General features: G+C 38.3%; 1 protein-coding gene and 1 pseudogene across 1 annotated transcript in view; one reads left to right on the top strand and one right to left on the bottom strand.

Moving 5' to 3' along the window:
- Positions 1-26,386, bottom strand: part of ENOX2 (ecto-NOX disulfide-thiol exchanger 2) — a 257,188-nt gene that overhangs the window by 131,911 nt on the left and 98,891 nt on the right. Inside the window, exon 3 of the mRNA XM_049766997.1 lies at positions 3,319-3,453. Within this exon, the coding sequence (XP_049622954.1) occupies positions 3,319-3,453 (135 nt within the window). The remainder of the gene's footprint in view (positions 1-3,318; positions 3,454-26,386) is intronic.
- On the top strand, positions 849-969 carry LOC126000070 (uncharacterized; annotated as a pseudogene).

Below are 26,386 nucleotides of genomic sequence, written 5' to 3'. Positions count from 1 at the left end.
GTTTCAAGTATCTCACTTTCTATCCTTTCAGCACCCAGTTCTTGTCTTGATGTTGAATAATTTTTGAATACAGATGAGGTGTAACCCCTCAGTGCTGCCGGATGTGTTGCAAACCCTGCCCCCCGAAATGGATTAGACTTTGATCACATCTGAAACCATCAGGTACATAGAGAAAAACCTATGCAGAACACTCCACGATAGTAAAGTTAAAGGATGAAACACACCGTTCAAGCAAGTGGAAGCAAATATAGACATATGGGACTACAATAAACTAGAAAGCTTGGGCACCTCAAAGGAAATAGTGAATAGGTATACAAAGACTGCCCATGGAGCGGGAGAAACTCTTCACCCAATACCTATCTGATAAAGGGTCAATATATAAGATATTTAAAGCACTGGTAGAGATTAGAAAAAAACTTAACCACACCAAAAATTATCATGGAGATGCAAAGTAAAACAGCAATGAAATATCATCTCACACCACAGAAATGGACACACAAGAAGAACAAGAACAACCAGTGCTTGTACAGATGCTAAGATAAAGGGACTCATTCACTGCTGGTGGGAATGCTAACTGGTCCAGCCTTAAGAAGCAATATGGATATTCCTCAAAAGCTAGAAATTTAGCTTTAATATGACCCAGAAATACCCCTTTGAGGAAAGTAACCTAGAGGCCTAAAAAAACTCTCTGCACTCATGTTCATTGCAGCACCATTCACAATAGCCAGAATCTGGAAACAACCTAAGTGGTTGAGAGCAGATGAAAAGATAAAGGAACAGTGATACATTTACACAATAGAATACTAGGAAGTTGTTAGCAAAAACTAAGAAATGAAGTAATGAAATTTAAGACTATACTTTCAGGGATCATTTCTATAGTATATGAAGAAATGAAATTTGCTTAGTATTATGCTGAGAAAATTGACTCAGAGGGAGAGGAGTAGACACAGAATAATCACACTCATTAGTGGGATATAAGAAAAGAGTATGGTAATAATATCCAAAGACAATAGAGACAAAGGCCAGAAGGATAAGTCCGTGGTAAGGAGCTTGCCACATATGCACAGGAGTGCAGTTAGGACAGAGAAGGGAGCACTATAACAATGTCAGTTGGAATAGATCACTCTGGACAAGGAAGGACATTGAAGGGAAATAAAGTGATATGCACGATACCCCTTCAGGAAAAATATTTCAAACCTGTGTCTAAAAGGAAAAAGATGGGAGAGAATAACGTTTCCTATAGAGGCAGGCAGGAGATATAGATCCGGGGGAGGGGGGGTCAGGAAGAAAACTGGGAACATTTATATAGGGAAATGTACACAGGTTAAGGGTGTAATATATGATATGGCTGAAACTCAAGCATAAACAACTTTGTCATCTCATGGTGATCCAATTAATGAGCTGAATATATCGTATGAATGACTAATATTCAAGCATAAAGCTCTCACAAGACTCAGGAACAGAAACCCAATAACCCCATCCAAACACGGGGAAAGGAGATGAGCAGACACTTTCTTAAAGCAGACATGCAGATGGCTAAGGAGCATATGGGCAAGGGCTAATCACCACGTATTATTAGGAAAATACAAATTAAAACGAGGTATCATCTCACACCAGTGAGAATGGCATACATCGAAGATATTGGAAACATCTGATGTTGGAGAGGACAAAACCCATATTCTCTCTTGGTGGGAATAGGAAGAGACCTCAAAAAACTAAGAATAGCAATGGAGAGATTGTATAACATGTACGGGACTTGTTTTGCATACTTCTGACCAAGGCTTAATACCCAGCATCTCATTTCATGGTATTCTGAGCACCATCAGAAGTAATTCCTAAATGCAAAGCCAGGAGTAACCTCAGAGCCTCACTGAGTATGGCCAGCTTCCCTGCCCAAAAAAACCTTTAAACAAACCAAAGCCAAAACAAAATAAAAAAGCTAAGGATAAGGCCCATGTGACCCAGAAATTCCACTTCTTGGCATCTCCCCTCAAAACATTAATTTTCAACAAATATTTACACACCTATCTTTATTGCAACATGTAATACAATAGCCAATATGAGGAGAAAAGAACAGAAGAGATAAAAAGATGAAGTCATGAAATTTTCCTACACATGGATGTATATGGAATCTATTATGCTGTGTGAAATAAATCAGAGGGAGAGAGACAGATGCAGGATAGTCTCACTCATTTATGGGTTTTAAGAAAAAAAAGACATTTTTGCAATAATTCTCAGAGACAAAAGATAGGAGGGCTGAGGTGGGGTGGGAAGGAGGGAGACTTGGGACATTGGTAATGGGAATGTTGCACTGGTGAAGAGTTTTTTTTTAAAAAAAAAAGAAAAATAGAAAGAAAAAAAAAACAAATGCCCAATGGATAAATGGAAAAAGAAGCTGTGGCATATAGACACAGTAAAATGCTAAGCAGCTGTAAAAAAAGACAAAACCATGCAGTTCATTTGCAACATTGATGGAACTGAAGGATATCTAGTTAAGAAATAGAAGTCAGAAGGAAAAGGATGACTTCACTTATTTGTGGAAAACAGAAAAAAAGAGAATAGAGAGTGCTGAACATTCTATGGGAAAACCAATGGGAACATTGGTATCAGGAAACCTGCACAGGTGAAGGGTGTTGGACATTGTATAATTGAAACTCAAACTTGTATAGGAGTATAAAACCAATTACCAAGTTGCATGTTTGGAGAGGACTAGACTAGAGGTGAACATGAGGTCAGTGGTGGAGGGTTGTGGGTACACTGGAGTGTTGGGGTGCAGGAATTTTAAATATTGATATAGTAAACATTAGCAGTAATGTTACTACCTAAACTATAATAAATCAAAAAATATAAACAATTATTCAGTGTTAATATAGGGTTTATCAAGTTCTCCACATTCTTTCTCCCCCATCCCCACCAGTAGCAATCTAAAATGAGTGGTGGGAGTCTATGTAGCTCTGATAGCAATTTCATGCTGATTTGCCTTCTCTAAGAAATCTATACCATGATGTTTAAATAAAGTAATTAATAAAACATGATAAAAAAGAAATCTATACATTTAGGCAAACTTTGTTAATTCCTTGTCACATTTTGCTATTTATCATTTCAATAGGCCTTTTAAGTGTTCAATGGCATATGTGTATCCAATCTGCCTACAGTGCAATAGAGAATATACTAATAACTACTGGCCACCCAGGCTATAATGCACACCGTATGCAGAATCTGATAAATGGCAAAAATATGGTTGTGTCAATATTGCTATTTTTAGTATCATATGGTCAACACAAGAAAATAATGGTAAGGTCATTAAAAATAGCATACCAGGTAAAATTGGTTGTCCAGCAATTCCCAGCGGTGCCATTCCAAGATTATTCATTGCTGTGGCCCATGCAGTTGGATCAGACATAGGTAACGTCACTGGAGCAGAATCCACATTCAGCGTTCTATTATTATCAGCTAAAAAGAAATAACAAGCAAAACAGTATTTGTTGTGTTCAGATTTCAGCATTCAGTTCATTTTTATGTAAAATCTGGCAAGTCCTATAGAAATGGACTAATAAAACAAGCTGTGTGGATGGACCTTAATTCCAGCTTTTTATGGAAATTAGAACAATGCAATTCACGTGGCAGAAAGTCAGAGAATTTGAAAGTAGTTTACCAGATGTATATTTACTGTTTCTTCCTCTCTTCCTCTTTTTCTCTCCTCTCCTACTCCTAATTTTTTATTTCTTTTATTTCTTGTTGGTTTTGTTTGTCTGTTTGTTTTTTGGGCAGGATGCTCATAGACCACTCCTGGCACCATGCTTCGAGATCCCTTCCACCTGTGCTCCAGGGATCATACAGTGCAGGAAACAAATCCAGGCCTTTCACATGCAAAGCATGCACTCAACTGGCCTATCTCTCGCCCCTCTGCTGATTTTAAATAAAAGTCCATTTTCAAAGTAGTTTTAGGTTTACAAGTAAATTGAGGGAAATGTACATAAATTCCCCATAAACATCTTGCCTCTTAACGATGCATGGCTTTCTCCAATATCTTCATCAGAGAGATCTATTTTGTTACATCTGATGAACCTCTGTGGATATTTCACAATCACTCAAAAGTCTTAATTTTCATTACTGTAGCTTTAATAAAAAAACTTCAAGGTGGATAGCATCAACCCGAACTTTGATCTTCTTAAATACTGTGTAAATAATTCTGACTTGTTTTTGGTTCTCCATATATAAACCTCACACCAGTTTGTCAATAGCCACAAAAAACATTCTTGTATTTTGATAGAGATTGCAGTATGTCAAATTAGGAAGAACTGACATTTTAAAATTGAATCTTTCATGACATGAACTATTTAGTTATTTGAATTGGTTCATTTTTTTTGTTTCAGTGCTCAGCAATCACTTCTAACAGTACTCAGAGAACCATATATTGTGCCAGCGACTGGCTAAACTGGAGTGGACTATATGCAAGGAAACATATTAACCCCTGTAATATATCTAGATTTGTAAATATATCTAGCTATGTTTATCAGAGTTTAAAATGTTTATTGAGATAACATGATTTAAAAAGTTATTCATATAGTTTCAGGGATACAGTGTTCTTTCATTAGTATCATCTTCCCTCCATGTCCTCAGGTTCCCTCCTACACCTAGCTTGACTCCTAGAGAAGCACATTTTAAGTTTAGTTATTAGAGTTTGTGCCTCATGCTTATTATATTTATTATTGGCTCCATATATTGGTATATACCTTTATACTATATACTACACCTTTACACTATAAATGTATCTAAGGCCCCTGCCTCCTACCCCTATTACCTTCTGTTTATTCTTACAACCTCTTTGGTTTCTTTGCTTCCCTGTCCTTATTTCTATAATCTAGGTATCCCTTTTTGATCCCTTATATTCATATGTCCTGCTATTCTACTCATTCTTAGAAATGAGAAATTCATAGGTATCTCATTACCTACCTAACCTGACAAAATCTCTTATGGTTTAGAACTGAGTATTGAATAGCCCAAGACAAACCCACTTATTATGGTAAACTAATTTTTAACAAAGGAGTTGCTACATGAAAAGAAGTAATAATAGCTTCTTCAACAAGTGTTGTCAAAATAACTGGGTAACCTTATATTAAAAATGAAGCTGAATACACATCTCAGACCTTACACAAAAGTCAATTCAAAGTGGATTAGAGACCTTGAGTTCAGATCAGAAGGCACATACTAAGAAAAATATTGGTACAATGGTGCAATATTTGGTTTCATCAGAGGTCATAAACTTCGTTATTTAAGTGTACATACCAGAGGAATAAAGGATAATTAAGTAGCTTCCCCTGTTTTATAGTATTGTTGCATATGATTTCTTCTTGAGTTTCTAACTAAACTACTAACCCATGTAAACCAATAAAATTAAAGGACTTTCATAGTAGTAATGAAATAAAATAAATAATATTCTGATTTAATTTGCATATTTGAGATAGTACAACCGAACAGAGCTAGGTATACAATGAATTAGTTGTTCATTGGTCATTGATGATAACAGTTGAGTATTTTGGATATTAGGGTACCTCAGATGGCATGAAGATAGTAGAAATAGTCCCGATCTTCAAAGCTTTTACAAGCTAACTAAACAGAATGGTGTTGATAGGCTGGAGAGTTAATGCAGTGAACAGAGCACTTGCCTTCCACGTGGTCAACCAAAGTTTGATGCCCAGCACTAAATATGGTCCCTGGAATTCCACTAGGATTTATCCTTGAGCAAGTCAAGAGTACTGGCAGCTGTGCCCACACCAAGGGGAAAAATAAAATGGAATGTTGTTGCTAGGAGTTACTATGACAATCCTCACCACCTCTAACCATTCTATCACTAATTTTTGATCATTTATTATATGCTAAGTAATGCAATTGATAAGTACTATTTAACTTTTACAACAATTCTATGAGGGGCCAGAGGGGTAGCACAACAGGCAGTGTTTGCCTTGCATGTGGCTGACCCAGGTTTGATCCCTGGCAGCCCATATGGTTCCCCTAGCTTGCCAGGAGTGATTCCTGGGCATAGAGACATGTGTAGCCCAAAAAACCAAACCAATCCAAACCAAATCAAACCCAACCCCCCCATAGTTCTATGAAACAGGGACTATTTATATCACTATTTAATATCTTAGAGGCTTTGACAGGTCGTGTGTCAAGTCACACAGGATCTTTATTTTTTAGCAGCTTTGCTATTCTATATCCAATTAAACATCTAGAAAATAATGAGAACTGACTAATATAGAAATGTTATTGAAGTTTAAAAAATAAAAAGCTTAATATGATTAAAGAAGGTGAGACCTCATGAAGAAAATAGGATTTAAAAAATGGTCTACATTTCTATAGAACATGTCTCGAATGATGAGCTGTTTATTAGAGAAGTAAATAAGAGGGAAAACATCCAGGGAACAGGTATTACATAGGCAAAGATAATAAAGTGAGTTATACATGTTTAGGACACATGAACTATTTGAGAAAAAAGACATATTTTGGGAAATTTTCCTCTCATTGTGGATATCTTTAGAAAAAATTTTCAATGGATTCTGAGTTTATACTCCTACCAATCATAAAGCCAGAGGCAACTCTGTGATAACAGTTGCTTGCTATTGTCCACCAGTTTCTTGAAAAAAAGGCAATATTAGGTATGATTTTTGGTTGGCTCTTTATAGAATTGTAATTATGGTTATTGTTTGATGAGACTAAAAAATGTAGAAAACTGCTATTTTTGAAATACAAGTTTGATCATTCTATACTATGTCTTTTGTCTGTAAATTATACTAGTGCATGCATACTCATATATACACACACAAACACCTATTCACAATAGCTGTCAGTTCTTAACGTCTTTTATTATAGTAAGAAGTACTTTGCATAACTGTTTTTAAATCTATAGAATCTCTAGCCTGCTAACAAATTTTCAATATTTTCAGTATTCTCCCATGAAGGCATATAAGGTTATATATAGACTCATTAATATCAAGTTATTAATATTATCAAGTAAACAAATGTGGCATATTAAATATTATCAAGTAAATAGATATAGAATAGCAAAGATCCTTTGGGTCAAGAGTTAATAAAGTAATTATTAGACTCATCTGGATCATCAACATTACTCAGTCAAAAGAGTTATTTTATTAAGATATATCATAGTAAGAAGGATCTTTTGAGATGATTAAATCAGTATCATGATTTTTTTTTCTAGTAGTTCTAGAGAAAAGCAAGGTTTAAAAGGCTAGGTCCCAAAGCCAAAAAATCATTTCCTAGTACAGTTTGTCTATTTATTGTTTTTTGCAGTCCCGAGAAATAAGAGGATCAGAAATTATATTGAACGAAGGATTCTGAGACCAAGGAAAGAGAGTTTGTAGGACATTAATCTGGTCAAACTTCGGGCTCATTAGTGTAGGAAAGAGAATGCTCTAAAAGATCTGTTTTTAAAAGAAAATAAATCCAAAAGAACAAAAAAAATATCCACTTAGATTTGTGAACAGAATAATAGTTACCAGAGGGAAAAAAGATAAAGCAAGTAAAATATTTGAGAGTCAATAGAACCTGGTGGTGATCATGAAGTAGTAAATATGGAGGTAAGATATAAGTATAATGCTGTGGACCTTAAACATTTACTGTCACAAAGCAGCATTATATTAGCAAATATTTAAAGCATGACTCTTGCAAATAATTGAGATTTTGGAGGTTTTATTTATTTTGGGGACCACTACTTCTGATATTGAGGGCTCTGGCTCAGCAGTCACTCCTAGTGGTGCTCAGAAGACCATATGCTGGAATTTGAACAATAACCATAGCTGCAGCTATATGCAAGGCATGTACTTAACTTCAGTACTGTCTCCTTTTGTTTGTTTTGGGGCCATACCCAGCGGTGCTCAGGGGTTATTCCTGGCTCTATTTTCAAAAATTACACCTGATAGGCTCGGGGGATCATACGGGATGCTGGGGATTAAACTTGGTTTGGCCACATGCAAGGCAAATGCCCTACCAACTGTGCTATCTCCCTTGAGCATGCTAGAACGGGGCCCTACCAATTGGACACATCCATGATCCACAATTTTAAGTACGATTTTTTTTCAATTAACTATCCCTCCCCTTCCCTTTTTATTGCTGATTTTCATTGTGATGGCCCATGCAGTGCTCACATACTTGGTCATTGTGCTTACTAGGAGTTGCATATTTTAATTGAGGGGCTCACACACACTTTGCTCTATGCTGGAGACGAGACTACACACTCTGTTGCAGCTCTGTGGATCCCAGAGAGCAGAGCTGCAAAGACCATACTCAGTACCTGTGGGCAGCACTGAGGACTGAGCACATGGATGCACACTTGCAATGTCTCACCTTTTTTTCAGTCATTCCTGGGATTTCTCAGGTTTTTTTCCCAAGGGAAAAGAGTATTATTATTTTCAAGGTCTATATTCTTTCAAAGTGTCTGTTAAAATGTTAGTCAGTAGAGTTCCTAATAGGCTTGTTTATATAAATAGATAAGGAAAACATGCAATTAACCAAACTGTTTTGCTAGAATTTGGTTCTTTGATTCTTCAGAAGTTCTGCTTTAAAAAGCCACTCTCATTTCTTCCCCTGAATACCTAATTTCACCTGGAAATGCCTACTCAGTTTTACTATTTGTTGTTTTATTTTTAATTTTTTATTAAAGCACCATAATTTAGAAAGGCATTCATAGCTGAGTCTTTGACATACAGTAGTTCCAGAACCAGTTTCATCACCAATGTCAACTTCCCTCTACCAATATTCAACAGCAGAGTCAACAACACTGAAAATCCTATTCATTTTTCAAGGTTCATCTCAAATGCCACCTCATCTGTGAAACTATCTCCTTGAAATTAATTACTTTCTCCTATGTGTTCTCATAAAATTTAATCTAGAATTTAATTGTCATATGTTTGCTCATTCCCTTAGTCTTTCTCTCAAAGCCACTTTTTGTTTTGTTTTTGGGTCACATTTATGCTTAGTAATCAGAGACCACTCCAGGCAGGGTTTGGAAACCATACTGAGTGCTGAGAAGCAAACCGAGGTCAGTTGTGTGAAAGGCAGCACCTTACCCATCAATCAATCTCTTTTGTCCCTCAAAATTTTACTCCAGGTTCTGTGTTAGTGACTAGGAACACAGATATGAACTTTGAAAGTCAATTATTGCTCTGGAAGGGCTGACAATAGTGTGACATTACATATAAAATATAAATTATTGTATAAACATTAAACTAAAACTACACAAAAGTGCTATGAGATAAAGAATAATTAAATCTTGTTAAAATAGATTTACAGGTTTATGTAGGGAATGGGTAGATGTTAGTAAAGGAAATGAGGAGGGCCAGTGGAACCTTCACTGAGAAATTATCATTTGAAACAATCTAAAAAGAGATGATAGAATTATCTTTTAGATAGCGAAAAAGAATTAGGGTTGAAGAACATTCCAGGGAAATTGCCTGGATTCAATTTTTTTAATTAAATAATCTGTATTTTGACCAAAGTAGATTACAAATCTTTCACAGTAATATTTTAGTTACATAGTGATATTGAATCAGAGGCATTCCCACCACCAGTGTTGTCCTCCCTCCACCCCTGTTCACAGCACGCATCCCATATCCCCTTCCTTTGACCCCCAGGCGGCTAAAAAATTGGTCCCTTCTGTGTCTAGCTTGCTGTAGATTGGGTAATGATTCAGTTGTTGTTGGATTTGGATTTGATGTTTAAGTATGATCATTTTTTTTATTTATACTCAATGTTCATACACCTGTTTGGTCTTGGTACCCTCCATTATTTGCCCCTCAATTTGTGAGGCAGAACAAGATGGTTCAAGTTATGTGGTTCTGTTTGGAGAGAAGAAAGAGAAAAAAAGGGGGATAAAAATCAAACAAGAAAGAAATGGGAGTGCATTAATGCATTCAATTTTATCTGAATATATCTCTCTTTCTAGCCTGAATGATTATTTAGGTAAGATATGAAGTTTGGTCACCTCAGTCCTTGCTACCTGATATGGTTCCCCGAGAGGCAACAAGAGTGATTCTTTAGTGCCAGAAGTAATCTCTGAACACATCCGAGTGTGGGCCCAAGCCCCCCAAAATATTTTAATGAAAGAGAAAAATAAGGCTGAAGCAATAGCAGAGTGGGTAAGGTGCTTGCCTTGCATGCGGGCCCACCTAGGTTCAATCCCTGGCATCCCATATGGTCCCAGTGATTTCTGAGTGAAGAGCAAGGAGTAACCTCTGAGTACTGCCAGGTATGCCCCCCAAAAGAGAATTAACTTATACTGATTTTTGATACAATAAGTAATCTATGAAATAATTTCAGTAACTGTTCATTTTTAGAATAACTGCCATCAAAGGGATAGGATAAATGCTGAACTGATCCATAAGAAAAATTAATATGTAGGAATTCTTTAGAAGTACAGCTAGAAGAAATACACTCATTAATAAATCATTTTAAGCCATTAGTTAGAATCATTTGTCCCACACAGGTAAGTCACACATACAGGCAAATCTGTAATTTTTTTTGCCTTCAAAGAGAAATCCCAGATGATTACCACTGTCTGACAGCAATCTAGATTTAAGGTTTTCACTAACAAAACATGCTGTGTTAAACATCTGTTTGGAAATATCACTTAGTAGTATAAAATTAATTCATGGCCTGATTTCCTTCCCAGTCTTGGAAAAGAAGATGTGAAGCACCACTTTTCCTAACTTCAAACAGTACTAGAGAGTGGTAGGAAGCTGGTACATGGATAGAGCTAGAAGATATTATGTTATATAAATTAAATCAGAAGAAGGATACATACAGTATGATATCACTTATATGTGGTATTTAGAATAACTGCATGAAGAAATGCAATGGTTTAAATAGGGGTTGTCAAGAACACATTAGGCCTCAGGGTATAGTGAGGAGAAGGAAAGAAATTGAGTAGAGGAAGAACTATGAAAGAATGGGGACAGGGACCAAGAGGTCTCAGGTGCACTGGTAGTGTCAATAAAGGACAGAACTAAATATCCAAGCCAGTCAACAAAAATGAAATCATGAGACCCAAACTTTAACAACCAAAATTAGAAACAGGCCCGTTATGTTGGCATGCTGGGGCAGAGGATGATGGTATGGAATGCACCCTGGAAACATTGGTGGAGGGAGGTTGACACTGGTGGTGGGATTAGTCCTGAAACACTGTAGGTTTAAAATCTAACTATGAATAACTTTGTAAATCCCAATGGCTTAAATAAAAAATTAAATAAACTCAATATGGTACTGGCATAAGGACAGGCTACCAGGTCAATAACACCCTGAAGTATCTGGTTGTTCAGTCTTTGAGAAAGATATATAAAATATGAAGAGCCTCTTTAACCAATAGTGCTGAGAAAACTGGTCAGTCACATCAAAACAAAAATGAACTCAAGACCAATTTCCAATGCCATGCACAAAGGTCAAGTCAAAATGGATTAAAGAACTTCAATATCACACCTGAATCTATGAGCTAAGAGAAAATAAAGGCAGAACTCTCCATGACATTGAAGCCTGAGGCATCTGTAAAGATAAAATGCCATTGACCAAGCAAGTGGAAGCAAAGATAATTAAATTGACTACTTTAAATTAAGGAGATTTTCTACCTTAAAGGAAATGACCAAAATACAAAACAGCCCACAGACTGGGAGGAATTATTTATCTACTGCTCATCTGATAAACAGTAAATATTCAAGATATATAAATAACTACTGGAATGCTGCAATAAAAATGTATCACACTCTATTAAAAAGAGAAGAGATTTAACAAAAACCTCCTCAAATAAGTGACAAAAGCATATGAACAAATTCTCTATAGCACCAATCATCAGAGAAACAGAAATTTAAACAATGAGATATCACTTCACACCAGCAAGGCTGGCATTCAAAAAGAACAATTGGCTTTGGTGAGGATATGGGGTAAAATGGACCCTCATTTACTGCTGGTGGGAAAGCCAACTGTTTTGCCTTTTGAGAAAACAGTAGTATCATTCCTCAAAATATTAGCAAGTCAGTTTCCATATGACCTGCAATTCCATTCCTTAAAATAACCCCAAGGGCCCAAAGGAATAATTAAGGAAAGACATCCGCATCGCTATGTTCACTGCAGTACTATTCACAATAGTAGTATCTGGAAACAACCCAAATGCCCAGAACAGATGAGTGGATAAAGAGACTATAGTACATATACACAGTGGAATACTACTTGGCCATATGAAAAGATGAAGTTGCGCAATTTGCTGCTATGCGGATAGATCTGGAGAGTATTATGTTGAGTGAAGTTAGTCAGAGGGAGATGGACACAGAATGACCTCTCTGATATTTTGTATATAAAAAACTTCCTAGGGGAATATCAATTTGCTAATGGCAATTTGTTTCTACAAAGAGCAGGAGAACAGGTCTTAAGTAGGAAGTCTGCGAATGGGCTAGATGTGTATGAGAGTAAGTAAGGGAAGGGGATACTAGGACAATGGTGGAGAAAAACATGCTTGTCACAGAAACAGGCTATGGGGAAGGAGAAAAATTGGGGACACTGGTGAAGGGACTGGTATTGACACATTGTATGCCTGAAACTTAATATTGAATAAATGATTAACTCTGTAAATCTCGGTGATTCAGTAATAAAAAGAAAGGGGCTGGAGTGATAGCATAGCATAGCAGATAAGTCATTTTACTTACATGTGGCCTACACTGGGTTTGATCCCCAGAATTCCTTAAGTTTCCCTCAGTCTACCAGGAGTAATTTGTTTTTGTTTTGTTTTGTTTTGTTTTTGGGCCACATCCAGTGAAGATCCTGGCTATGCACTCAGAAATTGCCCATAGGGGACCATATGGAATGCCGAGGATCAAACTGTGGTCCATCCTAGGTAGGCCGCGTGCAAGGCAAACACCCTACCACTGTGCTATCACTCTGGCCCCATACCAGGAGTAATTTCTAAGAACAAAGCCAGTGCTGAGTGTAGCCCAAAAACCAAAAACCAAAACCAAAACCAAAAAAAGGGTAAACCTGGAGATATGGAAATAATCTGATCACAGAAAATATTTTTATGAGTAAGAAGGTAAATAAGATTGTAATTTCTTTGTTAATTTAAGACAATAAAATATATTAAAAGAAATGTATATATATCATTCATACATGCTAGTTATACTTTTGTATATGTGTATACACACATTAGCAACTACTTATTAGTTGCTTGGAGGTGGGAGACATTAATCCTGTTTTTAGCAGTTCAAATTTTATTGCTATTATCACTATCATCTTTTGTATCATTAGTAAGGAACCCAGGGCCTCACAAATGCCATCTGGCTCCTAGGGTACTTTTAAATAAGTGAACTCTTCAAGAACTTGCAAATGGGGCTTACCTGCAAAGACTTTTTTATATGTCTACAGCCATATAACATGGCTACACTCTGTATCCCTGAACTGGGACTTTATTCTGTAATCATTTCTGCAGATGGAATGCAGTGGTCCAAAGTAGAGCTACACAGACCTCTGGTACATACCAGACTAAGATAAGTGATGATTAATTTTGCTAATGATAGTAATTATAATGAGTTCTAATAGCCAAGTTTATTAAATTTATTATAAGCTAGGTGTTGTTCTAGGAACTTTACATATAATAATTTAAAAACCGCATGAAGTACGACCTCTCATCTCCATTTCACGGATAGGGTAACAGGTTAAGTATGCTTATACAGCTAGCTAGCTTATTTTGGAGATATTATTCAAACCCAAGATGTCTCGTTGCATAATTCGAATTCTTACTCATTAGTATATAAAATATTACAGAGGCCATTAAGTTAGGAACACACACATATACTCCCAACTTACAATTGCTTGATTGTGTTTTTTAATATTTTACTATGGTGCAAAAAGCAATATATACTCATTAGAGGCCATCCTTTGAATTTTGAGGTTTAATAATTTCTAGGCCTAGTAATATATGGTACTATACTCTTTTATGATGCTGGGAAGCAAAAGTTAGCTATAACAACTAGTCTGTCATGTGATGACCAGGTAAAGTCGGATGAGCTGCTCTTGAGCCTCATCAGAATAACGAGAAACTGATGACCCTGTTTGTTGCTGTAGCATCTTCATCATCCACCAATGTGGAAAACAAGCTTCAGGCCCCATGTGCCACCAGTTGTGCATACTAAGAAAAAACTCATTTGGCCATTCTATTTTTTTCACTTTCAATATTGTAGTCAATATACTATATGACCTTTCTGCTAAATGTTTGTGTCTAAATATAGGGTAATGTGTTGGTGAACATGTGAGATGTTCATAGGAATAGATTAGATGTGCAGGAGGCAGAGATCATACCCTGTAGTGGGTAGGGTGCTTGCCTTGCCTATGGCTGACCTGAGTTTGATCCCAGAGCCCTTCAGGAGTGCTTCATGAGCACCAGTGGGTGTGGCTCCCCCAAACAAAAACAAAACAATAACAGCACATCTTAGATCAGATGTGCTAAGATATGATGTTCAGGTTACATATTAAACACTATTTCAACTTACAATATTTTTAATTTGTAATGGTTATCAGAATGTAGCCACACTCTAAGTTGAGGAAGATTTATGCACATATAGAGGATAATTGGGTGTTCTTTGTGTTCACTATTACAATGACTCTTAACTGTGGACTTTTTGTTCCCCAGGATACATTTGGTAATATTTTAAGATAACTTGAAAATTGGTTGCAGCAATATAGAGTGCCTTGTAGTCTGAAGATCTCCATAATTATCTCCCATTCACCCTGTCTATACCAGCTCAACTTCTGCAATTTATAATCTAACCCTTTATGCCACCAAGCTAAAATTAACACCATCATCCTGCTACCATTCCTAAACCAGAAATCAGTATTTCTCATGAAGGAAATGATTCCCATAATATATGTTTAAGTTCCACTGAAAGTGAACTGGGGTACTGTTTAGACTGTGGCCCTATAAGTAGCTCTAGGACTATTATGACAAAGCAGATCACATGGGACACTCTATAGAGAAAGCCACCAAGAAGTATATGCTTTCCTAGACCATAGAACGAGGGCAACAGGGATGGATATTGTGGAAATCAGCTTTTCCCAAAGAAGCTACACTGTCCCTTGGGAAGGGGGTGCTGTAGGCATCAGGTACAATAAAGGGGGAGTTTTCTAGAAGGTAAATTTCTAAGGGGTGCTGAAGGATTTTTATTTTTTGAATGGGTGAGTCAGCTAAATGATATTGGGAATCTATGATAAAATGGAATAAAATGGTGCTTTCTTTTCTCTGGAGAATGGAAACAGCAGAATAAAGCGCACTTAGGGCCTGTTTAAGCCTAGAGCTCAAGGTTTTATCTTCTGTTTGATATTTATTGCTCATAAAGCAATATACTGTGCGTTACAGGTGTTATTTTGAATTCCTATTCATTTTCTTACAAAATTAACAATCCATCACTGTTCACGAACTGGGCACTTAAGCCCCAGGTATACCCACTCCCACTCCATTACAGACGTCACCAGCAGCGGCATCAGAGTTGGCATCACGACCACACAAGGTGAGAGAATTGACAAGAGCTTCTTTAAGCTAGATTGCCAGGGTGCTTGAGAGAGATGACGCTATTTAAAAAGTGAGGGTTTCGATTCTTTATGTGTGTTACCAGGGATGACTCGGAGAGGCACTCAAGGAAATGGATATGTCACAACATATTCTTTCCTGGGGAAGAAGAGGGGGAGGGAATGTGAAAGGGGATTTACACTAGCTTATATAGCAAAGAAGCATTCTAACATGCCATGTGAGTATGGAAAGGGTGAAGAGTCAGGAATAGTAGCAGGATTCTCAATGCACACAGATAAGAACCTCAAGGTAGATGCTTTTCCAGACAAAGCTCCATTTGGAAAGATTCACTGCCCTGCATGATCTTAGAAAGGGTTGGGGAGAGCTACCACTACATGATAGTAGCTGTGAGAATACTTTAGGTCTGGAAGAAGCTAGCAAGTCTATGTCTGCTGCATAGGCTGGAGGTGGAAACAGGAAAGGCAACAGATTTTTGGCATGGGCGCACACAAAGGACCTCGAAATTTGTGATAGTGAACAGACTCTGGGGTTATAGACTCATATCAAATCCTGGCCCTAACACTCAGTAGCTTTTTTGACTTTAGGCAAGCTATAAAAACTTTTTTGTTTTGTTTTGGAAAGGCAGTACATCTATTGGCTCTCAGGGGTTACTCCTTACTCTGTGCTCAGAAATCACTCCTGGAAAGTTCAGAAGACCATATGGGATGCTGGGGATTGAACCCTGGTTGGCTACATGCAAGGCAAATGCCCTAACTGCTGTGCATTGCTCCAGTCCAAAGTTACACAAACATTATTTTTAGTTTTGGGGCCACATCTGGTAACACTCAGGGGTTACTCCTGGCTCTGTGCTCAGAAATCACTCCTCGCAGACTCAGGGAACCATAGGGGATGCTGGGGATTGAATTCCTGTCAGTTCCAGATCAGTTGCATGCAAGGCAAATTACCTTACCCATCGTGCTATTGCTCTGGCCCCAATACAAACTTTTGATCCCTTCAAGTCACGGACGATGCCTTATTCCTTGGGCACTGTGGTTACAGATACCTGGTGACCCCCAGGATGCTGGTAGCCTCATAGTGGCTGGTGGCCTCCAATAATGTACCTGAAGATGCTTGGGGGACCATTTGATGCTGGAAACTGAGTTCTGTGCAGGCACACACTAGACATTCACCTTAACTTCTGTACTATCTCCTGGTCCCACATTTGTTTATTTTTGCTTTTGTTTTCTTGGCCACTGAAGGAGCATCACCAAAAATGCCTCAGATTTTCATTTCATGTGGAAAGTCTGTCTATATGTTTTCATCAGTGTATTTTATGGATTTGGGTCTGACATTGAGATATTTAATCTACATTTAGTTGATTTCAATATATGAGGTGAGATAGGCACCCAATTTCATTTTTCTTTTGCATATGCACACTCTTTGTGGGGTGGTGAAGCAACATAGTTTTTATTGAAGTTTACTTAGAAAAATGTGAGGGGAGAGAAAGCAGTTTTTGTTCAAGAGAAAACAAAGACTTCTCTCCAGAGTGCAAACAGGAAAGCAAAGAAACAGAGACAAGGAAAGGAGATATTTGCTCAAGGATCATGGACTTGAAGAGTGAGGCAGTCCACACTTTCACCTGCTCAACTCTAAGCCATCACTGTAGTGAAATGAACATTGGACCCAATATATGAATTGCTTTTCTTCATCTTTCCCCTCCTTTTTCCAATTCAGTAATTAATGACTCAGGGGCTGGAGAGATAGTACAACATGGAGGGTATTCACATTGCATGCAGCAAACCCAAACTCAATCCTCAGCATCCCATATGGTCCTCAAGCACCACCAGGAGTACATCCTGAGTGCAGAGCTATGAGTTAACCCAGAGTGTCACTGGGTGTGGTTTAAAAGCTTGGCTTAAAAAAATAGCCATATCATGTGGTGTGGGGGGAGGGGTATGTCTCTTCCCCCACTTCTCTGAACCAGAACCAAGTACCTAGTCTGCTATTTCATGGGTTGAATGATTCAGATATCCTCCTTATCAAATCAAGGTTATTAACCAAGAATATTTATTGGCTGCATTTGGACAGGAAGGTTCTGGACCCCAGCAGGCTTCATCAATCAGAAGAGAGCAGTGGTTAACTGCACTAGGGCCATGCTTCTCAACTGTGGCTCTTGCAAATCCCCTGGATATTTTAAAGAGACAGAGGTAGATACTATATAAATGGTGCATCGTTCAATTAAATGGGGCTTTCCAAGAGGAATGGGAGCATAGGAAGAAAACAAGTTAACAGGGGACACAGATAATTGCTGAGTAACACTGAACTAAAGAGTTTCTTAGGCTTCTCTGCTCTAGATTCTTAAGCTTCTGAGAGTTGAGGATAGTTTGAGGGTCACTCATGTCTTTAGAGTTACATTGCCACAATCATACCATGAACCCTGATCCAATAAAAAAAGCACCATAAATGTGCAATGTAAAAATGACCTTACTATTGTTATTTTAATGAGCACTAATTGGCTGTTAAGCTGCACAATTCTTTTCCTGGTTTTTAAAACAGACCCATTAATAATCCTGTCAGAATAAAACATTTTGTAGCTACTGGTTTTCAGCTATAAATCTTAATATTTAACATATCCACAAATTCCATTTCAAAATCTGTGCATGTTATTTAAGTTAAAGGAGTAGCTCCTGATGGTGGAAGAATGGAGGAAGCAAGAAAAAGAAGCAGAAACCCAAGTTTCCATTGCTTTGTGTCTATGCTTTCCTGAAGTGAGTTGCATAAGTGATGACTTGGCAACCAGAATGCTTTGCTGTTGGAAGTCTGGGAAGATATCTTGGAGGACAAAATATAAACAACCCTGAGGTTAATCCACAAGCTATTTTACTTTAGTCCCTGTTGCTGAAAAGCTTTCCAACATGTTTCAGTCCACTTCCTTGCCATAGTAGAGTACAAAGATAAATATAGCACAGGCTAGATCTGAAACTAGGATGGCAATATTGAAATCTGTCTTGACTCTTTACTTGCTGTACATCAATCCCACCTGTATTTGTCACAGTTTGGTCAAATCATGTACACCAGTATCGCCTCAACTGCCTGCTACCTGAGTAGCTGACCCTGGATCTTTGAGTGAGTGATGTCATGGCAGGACTTTAGGATATTCTGAATTTTAATTTAACAACCTGTCAAACTTGCATACTACTAGTGAGACTAGGATGAAGAACACACTGTCCTGCCCTTTGGGGGTTCATCGACTAGTGGGAGAGGCAGAGAAGAAAACAAAACTACTGTTTGGTTGGATAATGGCTAAACAGGTAGTAAAAAGGGGGAGGCTGTCACTACTCTAGAAAGGGAGGTAAAGATAGCAGGGAGAGGGGAACATAGAGAAAGTGATGTTAGGCTTCAGGAGGTGATTTTAAATGGTGTTTTCAGAGGTAAATCAGTTATGAATATATTAAAAACTTAGGAGTTAAGTCTATTGTAGGAAACTTGCCACAAATAGCGGGGGAGTGCAGTTAGGGCAGAGAAGGGACCACTATGGCAATGATAGTTGGAAATGATTACTCTGGACAAGAATTGGGGCTGAAATGAAATAAAGTATCAGCATGACACACCTTCAATAATTATATTGCAAACCAGTGTTTAAAAGAGAGGGAGAGCCAGACAGAAGAAGAAAAAACATGCCACAAAGACAGGGTAGGAGGGAAATTGGGGACATTGGTGGCAGGAAATGTGCACTGGTGATGGCTGTTATGACTGAATGTATGACTGAAACAAAATCATGAACCACTTTGTAAATATGACAAAAATCCCAACTGTGTTACAGACAGCCTCGTAACCACAATGTTGAAATAAAGGAATTTAAAAACTTAGGACTTAAAGATGTATTTGAGCTAAGTCTAAACACATAAAAAACTTGTTTTAGGAACCACAGATAAGGCTCAAATGGCAGAGTATATGTTTAGTGTGTGAGGTACCAGGTGTGATCCCTGACATCCCTTAGATCCCTAAGTGCTACTGGGAGTGGTCTTGGTGGCTTTACTGCTGTATATGTTCCCTACAATAGTATATAGAAAATTTTCTTTATGTTCTTTTTTTGTTTTATCTTTTGGGCCACACTTGGTGGTGCTCTTGGGTTTGCTAAGATTGATTTTCAGGAATCACTCCTGGCAGGTTTGGAGGGTCATATGAAATGCTGGGACTGAACCCTGGTCAGCTGCATGCAATGCAAATGTCCTACCCACTGTGCTATCACTGTGATCCTAGAAAATTGGTTTATATTCTTGTTTAGGCTGGTGGGCAAGACATAGTGCAATAATAGTGTACTTATCATTCCTCTCTCCTAAAATAACATGCTATTGAAAATTGGAAATCATTTATATTTTTTTCAGTTAAAAATACTTTCCCGAGAGGGTATTAGGTTATTTTGTTGACTTGTTTTACTAGTCACTAATGACAAGGCTGTGATCTAAGTCAGGGGGTTTGGACACTGGCCATAGCCACTATAAACAAGTCAAGTGTTAAATCCTACTGATAATGGCAACTCTGGCTTCAGAACCAGCTGCCTCAGCAGAGTCATCCTCAAATATCGAGGGTGTTATATATACGCGCATACAGTCAAAGGAAGCAGTGACCTTCTGTGATAGCTATATCTTGGGTCATCAGCCTGATCCCCCTTCACTTCTTCAGGCTTAATTCAGAAGTTAGGCTTAATTCTATTTCAACTTGACAGTGTGTTAGAAAACAGTTACATTTACTATGAAGAACTCTCATTGCTCCAATCCCTTCCATTTGCCAAACTGAGAAAATACTTTTAAAACCAGAATACACTCCCATCCACCTCATTTCTATTTGACTAGCTTAGGCATGAGAAACTCTCAACCCTTAATACTGTGTGATCTCAAACGAACTAGAAATGTGGTTATAAGAATATGTAAGACAATGATCTTTGCATTAGATCTGAGTTCTAATCCTGTCCCACTACTTATTACTTGTGTGATGCTAGGGAAGATACATAGTATGTTTTTCATTTTTTATTGTGAAAAGAGGACAATAATTTAACCTAGAGGAGAAAACAAGAACAATCCTCCTTTATAGAAGGGCTCTAGTAAGGATCAAAAGAGAAAATATATGAGAAAAGAAGATCCATGGTAAAGCCTAGTGGAAGTAGAGTGATTATTATAATTATTAATATATTGTTAGTGAGTATTATGTCAGATATAGTAAGTAAAACAGGGGCTTTTGGGATTAGAGAGAGAAGAAAAGGACAGGATAGTATTAATACTACAACCAGGTACTACTAAGAATGGGGGAATGTGTTTACAGTAATAAAAAAGGACAAGATGACTTTTCTTTAAAGTTGGTGCTTGAAGGTGACAAAACACCTTTCATACAAAGGTATTAGGTATGAAACCCTATCAGCAACCATACTGTACTGTAAGCCAGTGTTAAAAACCTGTATTCAAAAAGTGCTTCTTGTAGAAGCTGACTGGTTAAATGGGGAACAAATGGGGATGGGAAATTGCATTGGTGGAGGGAAGTGAACACTGGTGAAGGTATTAGTGATAAAAATTCATTGTGTCATGGGCCGGGAAGGTGGCGCTAGAGGTAAGGTGTCTACCTTGCAAGCGCTAGCATAGGATGGACCGCAGTTCGATCCCCCGGCGTCACACATGGTTCCCCCAAGCCAGGAGTGATTTCTGAGCGCTTAGCCAGGAGTAACCCCTGAGCGTCAAATGGGTGTGGCCCAAAACCCCCAAAAAATTTTCATGGTGTCTAAATACGTAAATTAATATTAGGGGCCGGGCGGTGGCGCTGGAGGTAAGGTGCCTGCCTTGCCTGCGCTAGCCTAGGACGGACCGCGGTTCGATCCCCCGGCGTCCCATATGGTCCCCCAAGAAGCCAGGAGCAACTTCTGAGCGCATAGCCAGGAGTAGCCCCTGAGCGTCACAGGGTGTGGCCCAAAAAAAAATTAATATCCAAGGATGGCTTCTCTTTAACCCATTCTTTACTGAGAGCACTGCCAGAAAAGAAGAGCAGAACTGATATGCCTCTTAAATGACTGATGTGTTTTTGAAAAGGAGTGTGACTAGTAAAATCATCAAAGGATTTTTGAGCATAGCCCTCTTTCTGCTGTAGACATATATATCCCAAACCCATCAGCCTTGCTGCCAAAACCCATTTGTTTTTTATCCAGAAACATGGATAGCATTTGCATCCATGTGTGCACTCTCTGTCTTGATCATCCCATCTGTGGTGGAGGAAAGCCAGACTTGCTTACTATCAAGTCCTGATTACCTATGACAAGGATGAGAGGCAAGGAGGGGGTAGACAGGAGGACAATTTGCTTCTCGTGGCCAACTCTGCCACAAGGAAAAGAAGAGGACAAACACAACTGTCACCTCTAGGCTAGCTGGATAGGAGACACCATAGCAGCGTCCTCTAGCAGCAGCCTCTTTGCAAGTGATTTGGTTGGTGTTTGGGGCCTCTAGTAATAACAGTAGTTTTTCTTGAGTCTCTTATCTTCCATGTGACATATTTTTCTCCACTCAAGTCAATAATTCTCCTAAATATTTCAATACAGAAATAGTAGTTAAATAGTAAATACATGGAATTACTGACTTTCTTCCCCTTTATTCCTTTCTGCTATAATTAAGTTTTCTTTGAGGGTTAATCTCCACACCACTAGTGACATCATTTTTAATCCATGCATGCTTGTGCTTTAATTGGTATTAACGAAGCAGGGACATAAGCTGTTATTTAAAGAAGATGCTTAGGGTGGTAGTGATCTCTAAAACAAACCCAAATCTTACAGGGGTTGGTAGAGCAATTTTGATTTGAAAATGATCACAAAGGGTGAATCCCCTGCAAATAATAAATTGGAAAGAAAACCAGGCTAGGAGTGTTTGCTTATCCACTTATTTCCACATGGAAGGAAAGCCATAATTCCTGTCAGCCTGTGCTTACAGCATGTGTAGATTGGCCAAAGAGAAACCAATGAATGATGAAAATAAATACATAAGTTCACACATTCACCATATTCTTTGTCAGGTCTAACACCAAAGAAAACCATAAAGATAAACCTTTGGGTAACAACCCATAAATCCACAGTCACAGTTCAAACATTTTAGTTGAAATTTTCATATGACCATGCCACTCTTTTCTTTCCCAGAAGCCAGAGAAACACTGTCAGAGGAGGGTGTAAGTAGTGCAAGGCAGCCAAAGACCCCAGGAAAATTCTGGGAAAGTATGTTCCTGCTCAAAAGCCACAGTTTCTGGGGCTGGAGCCATAGCACAACAGGTAGTCTGCTTGCCTTGCACATGGATGACTTGAGTTCAATCTCCAGTATCCCAGATGGTCCCTTAAGCACTTCCAGGAGTGATTCATCATTGTAGAGCCAGGAATATCTCCTGAGTATCATTGGGTGTGGCACCAAAAAACAACAATTACAAAAAGCCACAACTTACTGAGAAACTATCTGGTATATTTCTGGGAGATACTGTTTGGACAAACTGGCTAAGGTTTAAAAATCTATATTATGTTAAATGAAGTAAGCTAGAAGATAGATAAACACAGAATGATACCATTTATTTGTGGTCTTTGGAATAACTGCATAAAGAAATTCAATGATCTAATGGTACTTGTCTTGAACATTGGCCCTAGAGTGAGGAGAAGGAACAAAATTGAGTGGATGAGGAGAAACACAAATATGAAAGGATGGGGGCCAGGGGACAAGTGGTCTCAGGTGCATTGTTAGTATTTAAAAAGGACAGAACTAAGTACCCAAGCCAAAGGCAACAACAATGGACTCAAGAGACCCAAACTTTAACAATCTAAACTTAAAATGGGCCTATTATACTGGCAGACTGGGGGGGCAGGAGGGTGATATGGGATGCACTTGGGGACCACTGGTGGAGGGAGATGAATATTGCGAGGTAGGATTGGCCCTGACTCATTGTATGTCTAGAAACCAACTATGAAGGACTTTGTAAATTACAATGGTTTCAATAAAAATTAAAATAAAGAACATTAAAAACAAAATCAAAGGGTATCTAGTTTTTAAGAATAGCTACCTTCCTTGATATATCCAGCTTAATAACTAATAACTGTATATATAAAATCCTGTATTTCCACTGGGTCACACAGTATTTTTCTAATTTGTTTTGTGCCACATATGGAGGTGTGTTTAGAGGGCTGAACCTGGGCCTCATACATGTCAAGTATGCACTTCAGCCCTTTGAGATATCTTTTTAGACTTGATTCAATGAAATGTTACACAAGTACAAACAAAAATTTTAAATGACACAATAAAAATTGTATATTAGCTAGAGGATTGAGAACATGTAGCTAGAGAGAAAGAATGTAACTATTTCTTTTTTTTCAGTGCCGGGGATCAAAATCAGGCATTACATTGCAAGGCAAATACTCTATCACTGAACTACATTCTAAGTCTGTTATGGTTAAGGACCACTATCTCCTTTGTTTTCCTCACAGAAACAAACATGTTTCTGAATTTTGTGTGCACTACTTTTGTTCACCTTTCTACTACTACTCCCTACGCTGTTGCTCTTCAGAAACACTCACAGTGAATTCCAGAAGCACTCTCATAGAGAGGCACTTTAATTTGCCTTGACCCCCACTTGCAAATCTCCTCACTCCGCTCCCCTTTCCCAAACCTTGTTGAATAGTTAAGAATCCATGAGTAAGCACTAAATGTCAAAGTATCAGGTTGTAGTGAACACATAAGTAAACACTAATTCTTTTGCAATAAGGCTGCTTTATTTTTTCCAAGTGAATTCCTTCTTGGGTCTTAATTCTTTACTCAGAGGCTTGGGGACATGGAGGTGGCAGTGGGCTGGAAAGCATGGTGACAAGACTCTACACATTGCCTAGCATAGGCAGCCTAGGGTTTTGGATCAGAAGACTAATTGCCTCTAACCTTGAGCAAGTCACTTTATGTCTCTGAGCATTGATTCCTTTATCACAAAAAAACAGGCAATAATAATATTGATTTTACAGGGTTGGTGAGAGAGTTAAAGCAGATGTAATAATGGTCAAAGCGTTTTGCAAGTCCTAAGATGTTCTATAAATGTTAGCTGTTAAAGATGTTTGCTGTTATGTTGCTAGTGTTGCTATGATGTAATATTAGTTCTGTTAAATTTGAGGTAAAGAATGAACTTGCTATGAATTTTCTAGGTCTGCAGCTATTCTACAGATTTATCCTTGCCAGATGTCTGGCAAGCTGGCACAAACCAGGCCAAATTAAAATTTCTTCTCTTTTATATTACCGGTCTATATGGAAACTTTCTAGCTTTGTTCAGCACCAAAGTCCACAGTGCCCACACAATCTCCGTGTGTGGGAGTTCCATTGCTCTGGTCGATGTCAGTGCTAGAGTTTAGGGCAGAGAGCAGATGACATTACAGTCATCTAACATTGTTCGTGCTTGTCATTTCTCATAGGACAGTGTCCGCTGGTAACTCAAACAGAAATGTATGCAAGATGCGCTCTGCACGGAATTAGGTTGTGCCTGAAGACCTTCTGAAGGTCCCAACTTCTGCCTGTGTGTAGTGTAATATTAACATAACTATTCACATATCATTTCCATTTTGTTTTTAAAAGAACTATGAGAATGAGAGTGAGCAGTGGCAAGCCACGTTTCCATTCTGGAAACGATATAATCAAATCTTTAAATGGGCGAAAATACACACAAGAGACATTCATAAAACTGCTGGCAATTATATCAGCAACATACGCAAGTTGTGCATGATTTCCCATATCTGCCGCAGGTGTTGAAGACTCAAATAACAGAGAAGGAAATATTGATCATCTGTTTTAATATGGAGCGAGGCTACCTACTTGGGTGCCCAGGAGGGGGCGAGGGAAGAAGAGTGCTGGTAATGTTCCAACACACTCTTCCCAGCCTTGAGGCTGAATGCCCATCTGCTGCTGAAAAAAATAGGGCTTAAGCACATAGGACAGGCTGTTTGACCTCTAAGGTTGTAAGGCTCTAGCCCTGTGCCTGACAGCTGACTTCTAGAATGGTTTCTGCAGGGACAGCTGCAGCTATGGCAACAAATGCCCAGGAATGAGTTAACACCAGTCAAAGGGGTTAATGGGTGAAATGAGGGCTTTTATACAAATGCATTAGGGAAAAATGCAATGTGGCAGGAATGGAGTCCATTAATACAGCGGAGTGATAAAACCCACCACCATTCTTAAATTGGATGTGGCTGCTTAAACTACTTTTCCATATCAGGCTTCTATGTTCCAGCTATTCATTGAGAGCCTATGCATATTTAAAGAAATAAAAAACAACGCTAGAAGATACAGTATGAAAGTAAAAGAAATGGTAGGCAAGATGATATAAAATCACAGATTTACCAAAAACAGGCAAGAAAAAGAAGCGAAATATTCAACTATGTTCTGAATATGTTGAAAGAACTTGTTCTTACTAATAATCGCCATCTAACAACAAATTATCCCTCCCTACATGTGGAGTACAAGCTACATTATTATGATGCATTAGAATCAATCTGAGTGCTAACGATAATGTGTGGTTAGGTGGCTAAACATGGCCCCCAATTACTGCTGAGTGCCCTCTCCTTTAGTGGCTACAAAACAACTGTCATCAATATTCTCTCATAGCGAATGTTTTTCTTATCAGCATTATGTCCTCAAAACATCCCTAGGAGACAGGTCGATATTGATGGGCTTTGGGAAAGAAAACTGTGGGGCATGGAGAGGTTAAGTGAAACTTAGCAGAGGCAATGCCCCCATTCCATAACAGAATCTGGATAATCAGGGAGCCAAGACAGAGACAAGGGGCCCCGGG

The sequence above is a fragment of the Suncus etruscus genome, chromosome X, assembly GCF_024139225.1.
Source record: "Suncus etruscus isolate mSunEtr1 chromosome X, mSunEtr1.pri.cur, whole genome shotgun sequence".
In the NCBI taxonomy this organism is placed as follows: domain Eukaryota; kingdom Metazoa; phylum Chordata; class Mammalia; order Eulipotyphla; family Soricidae; genus Suncus; species Suncus etruscus.
The sequence above is the reverse complement of the archived record's forward strand: the minus strand, read 5'-3'. Positions and strand labels throughout refer to the sequence as shown.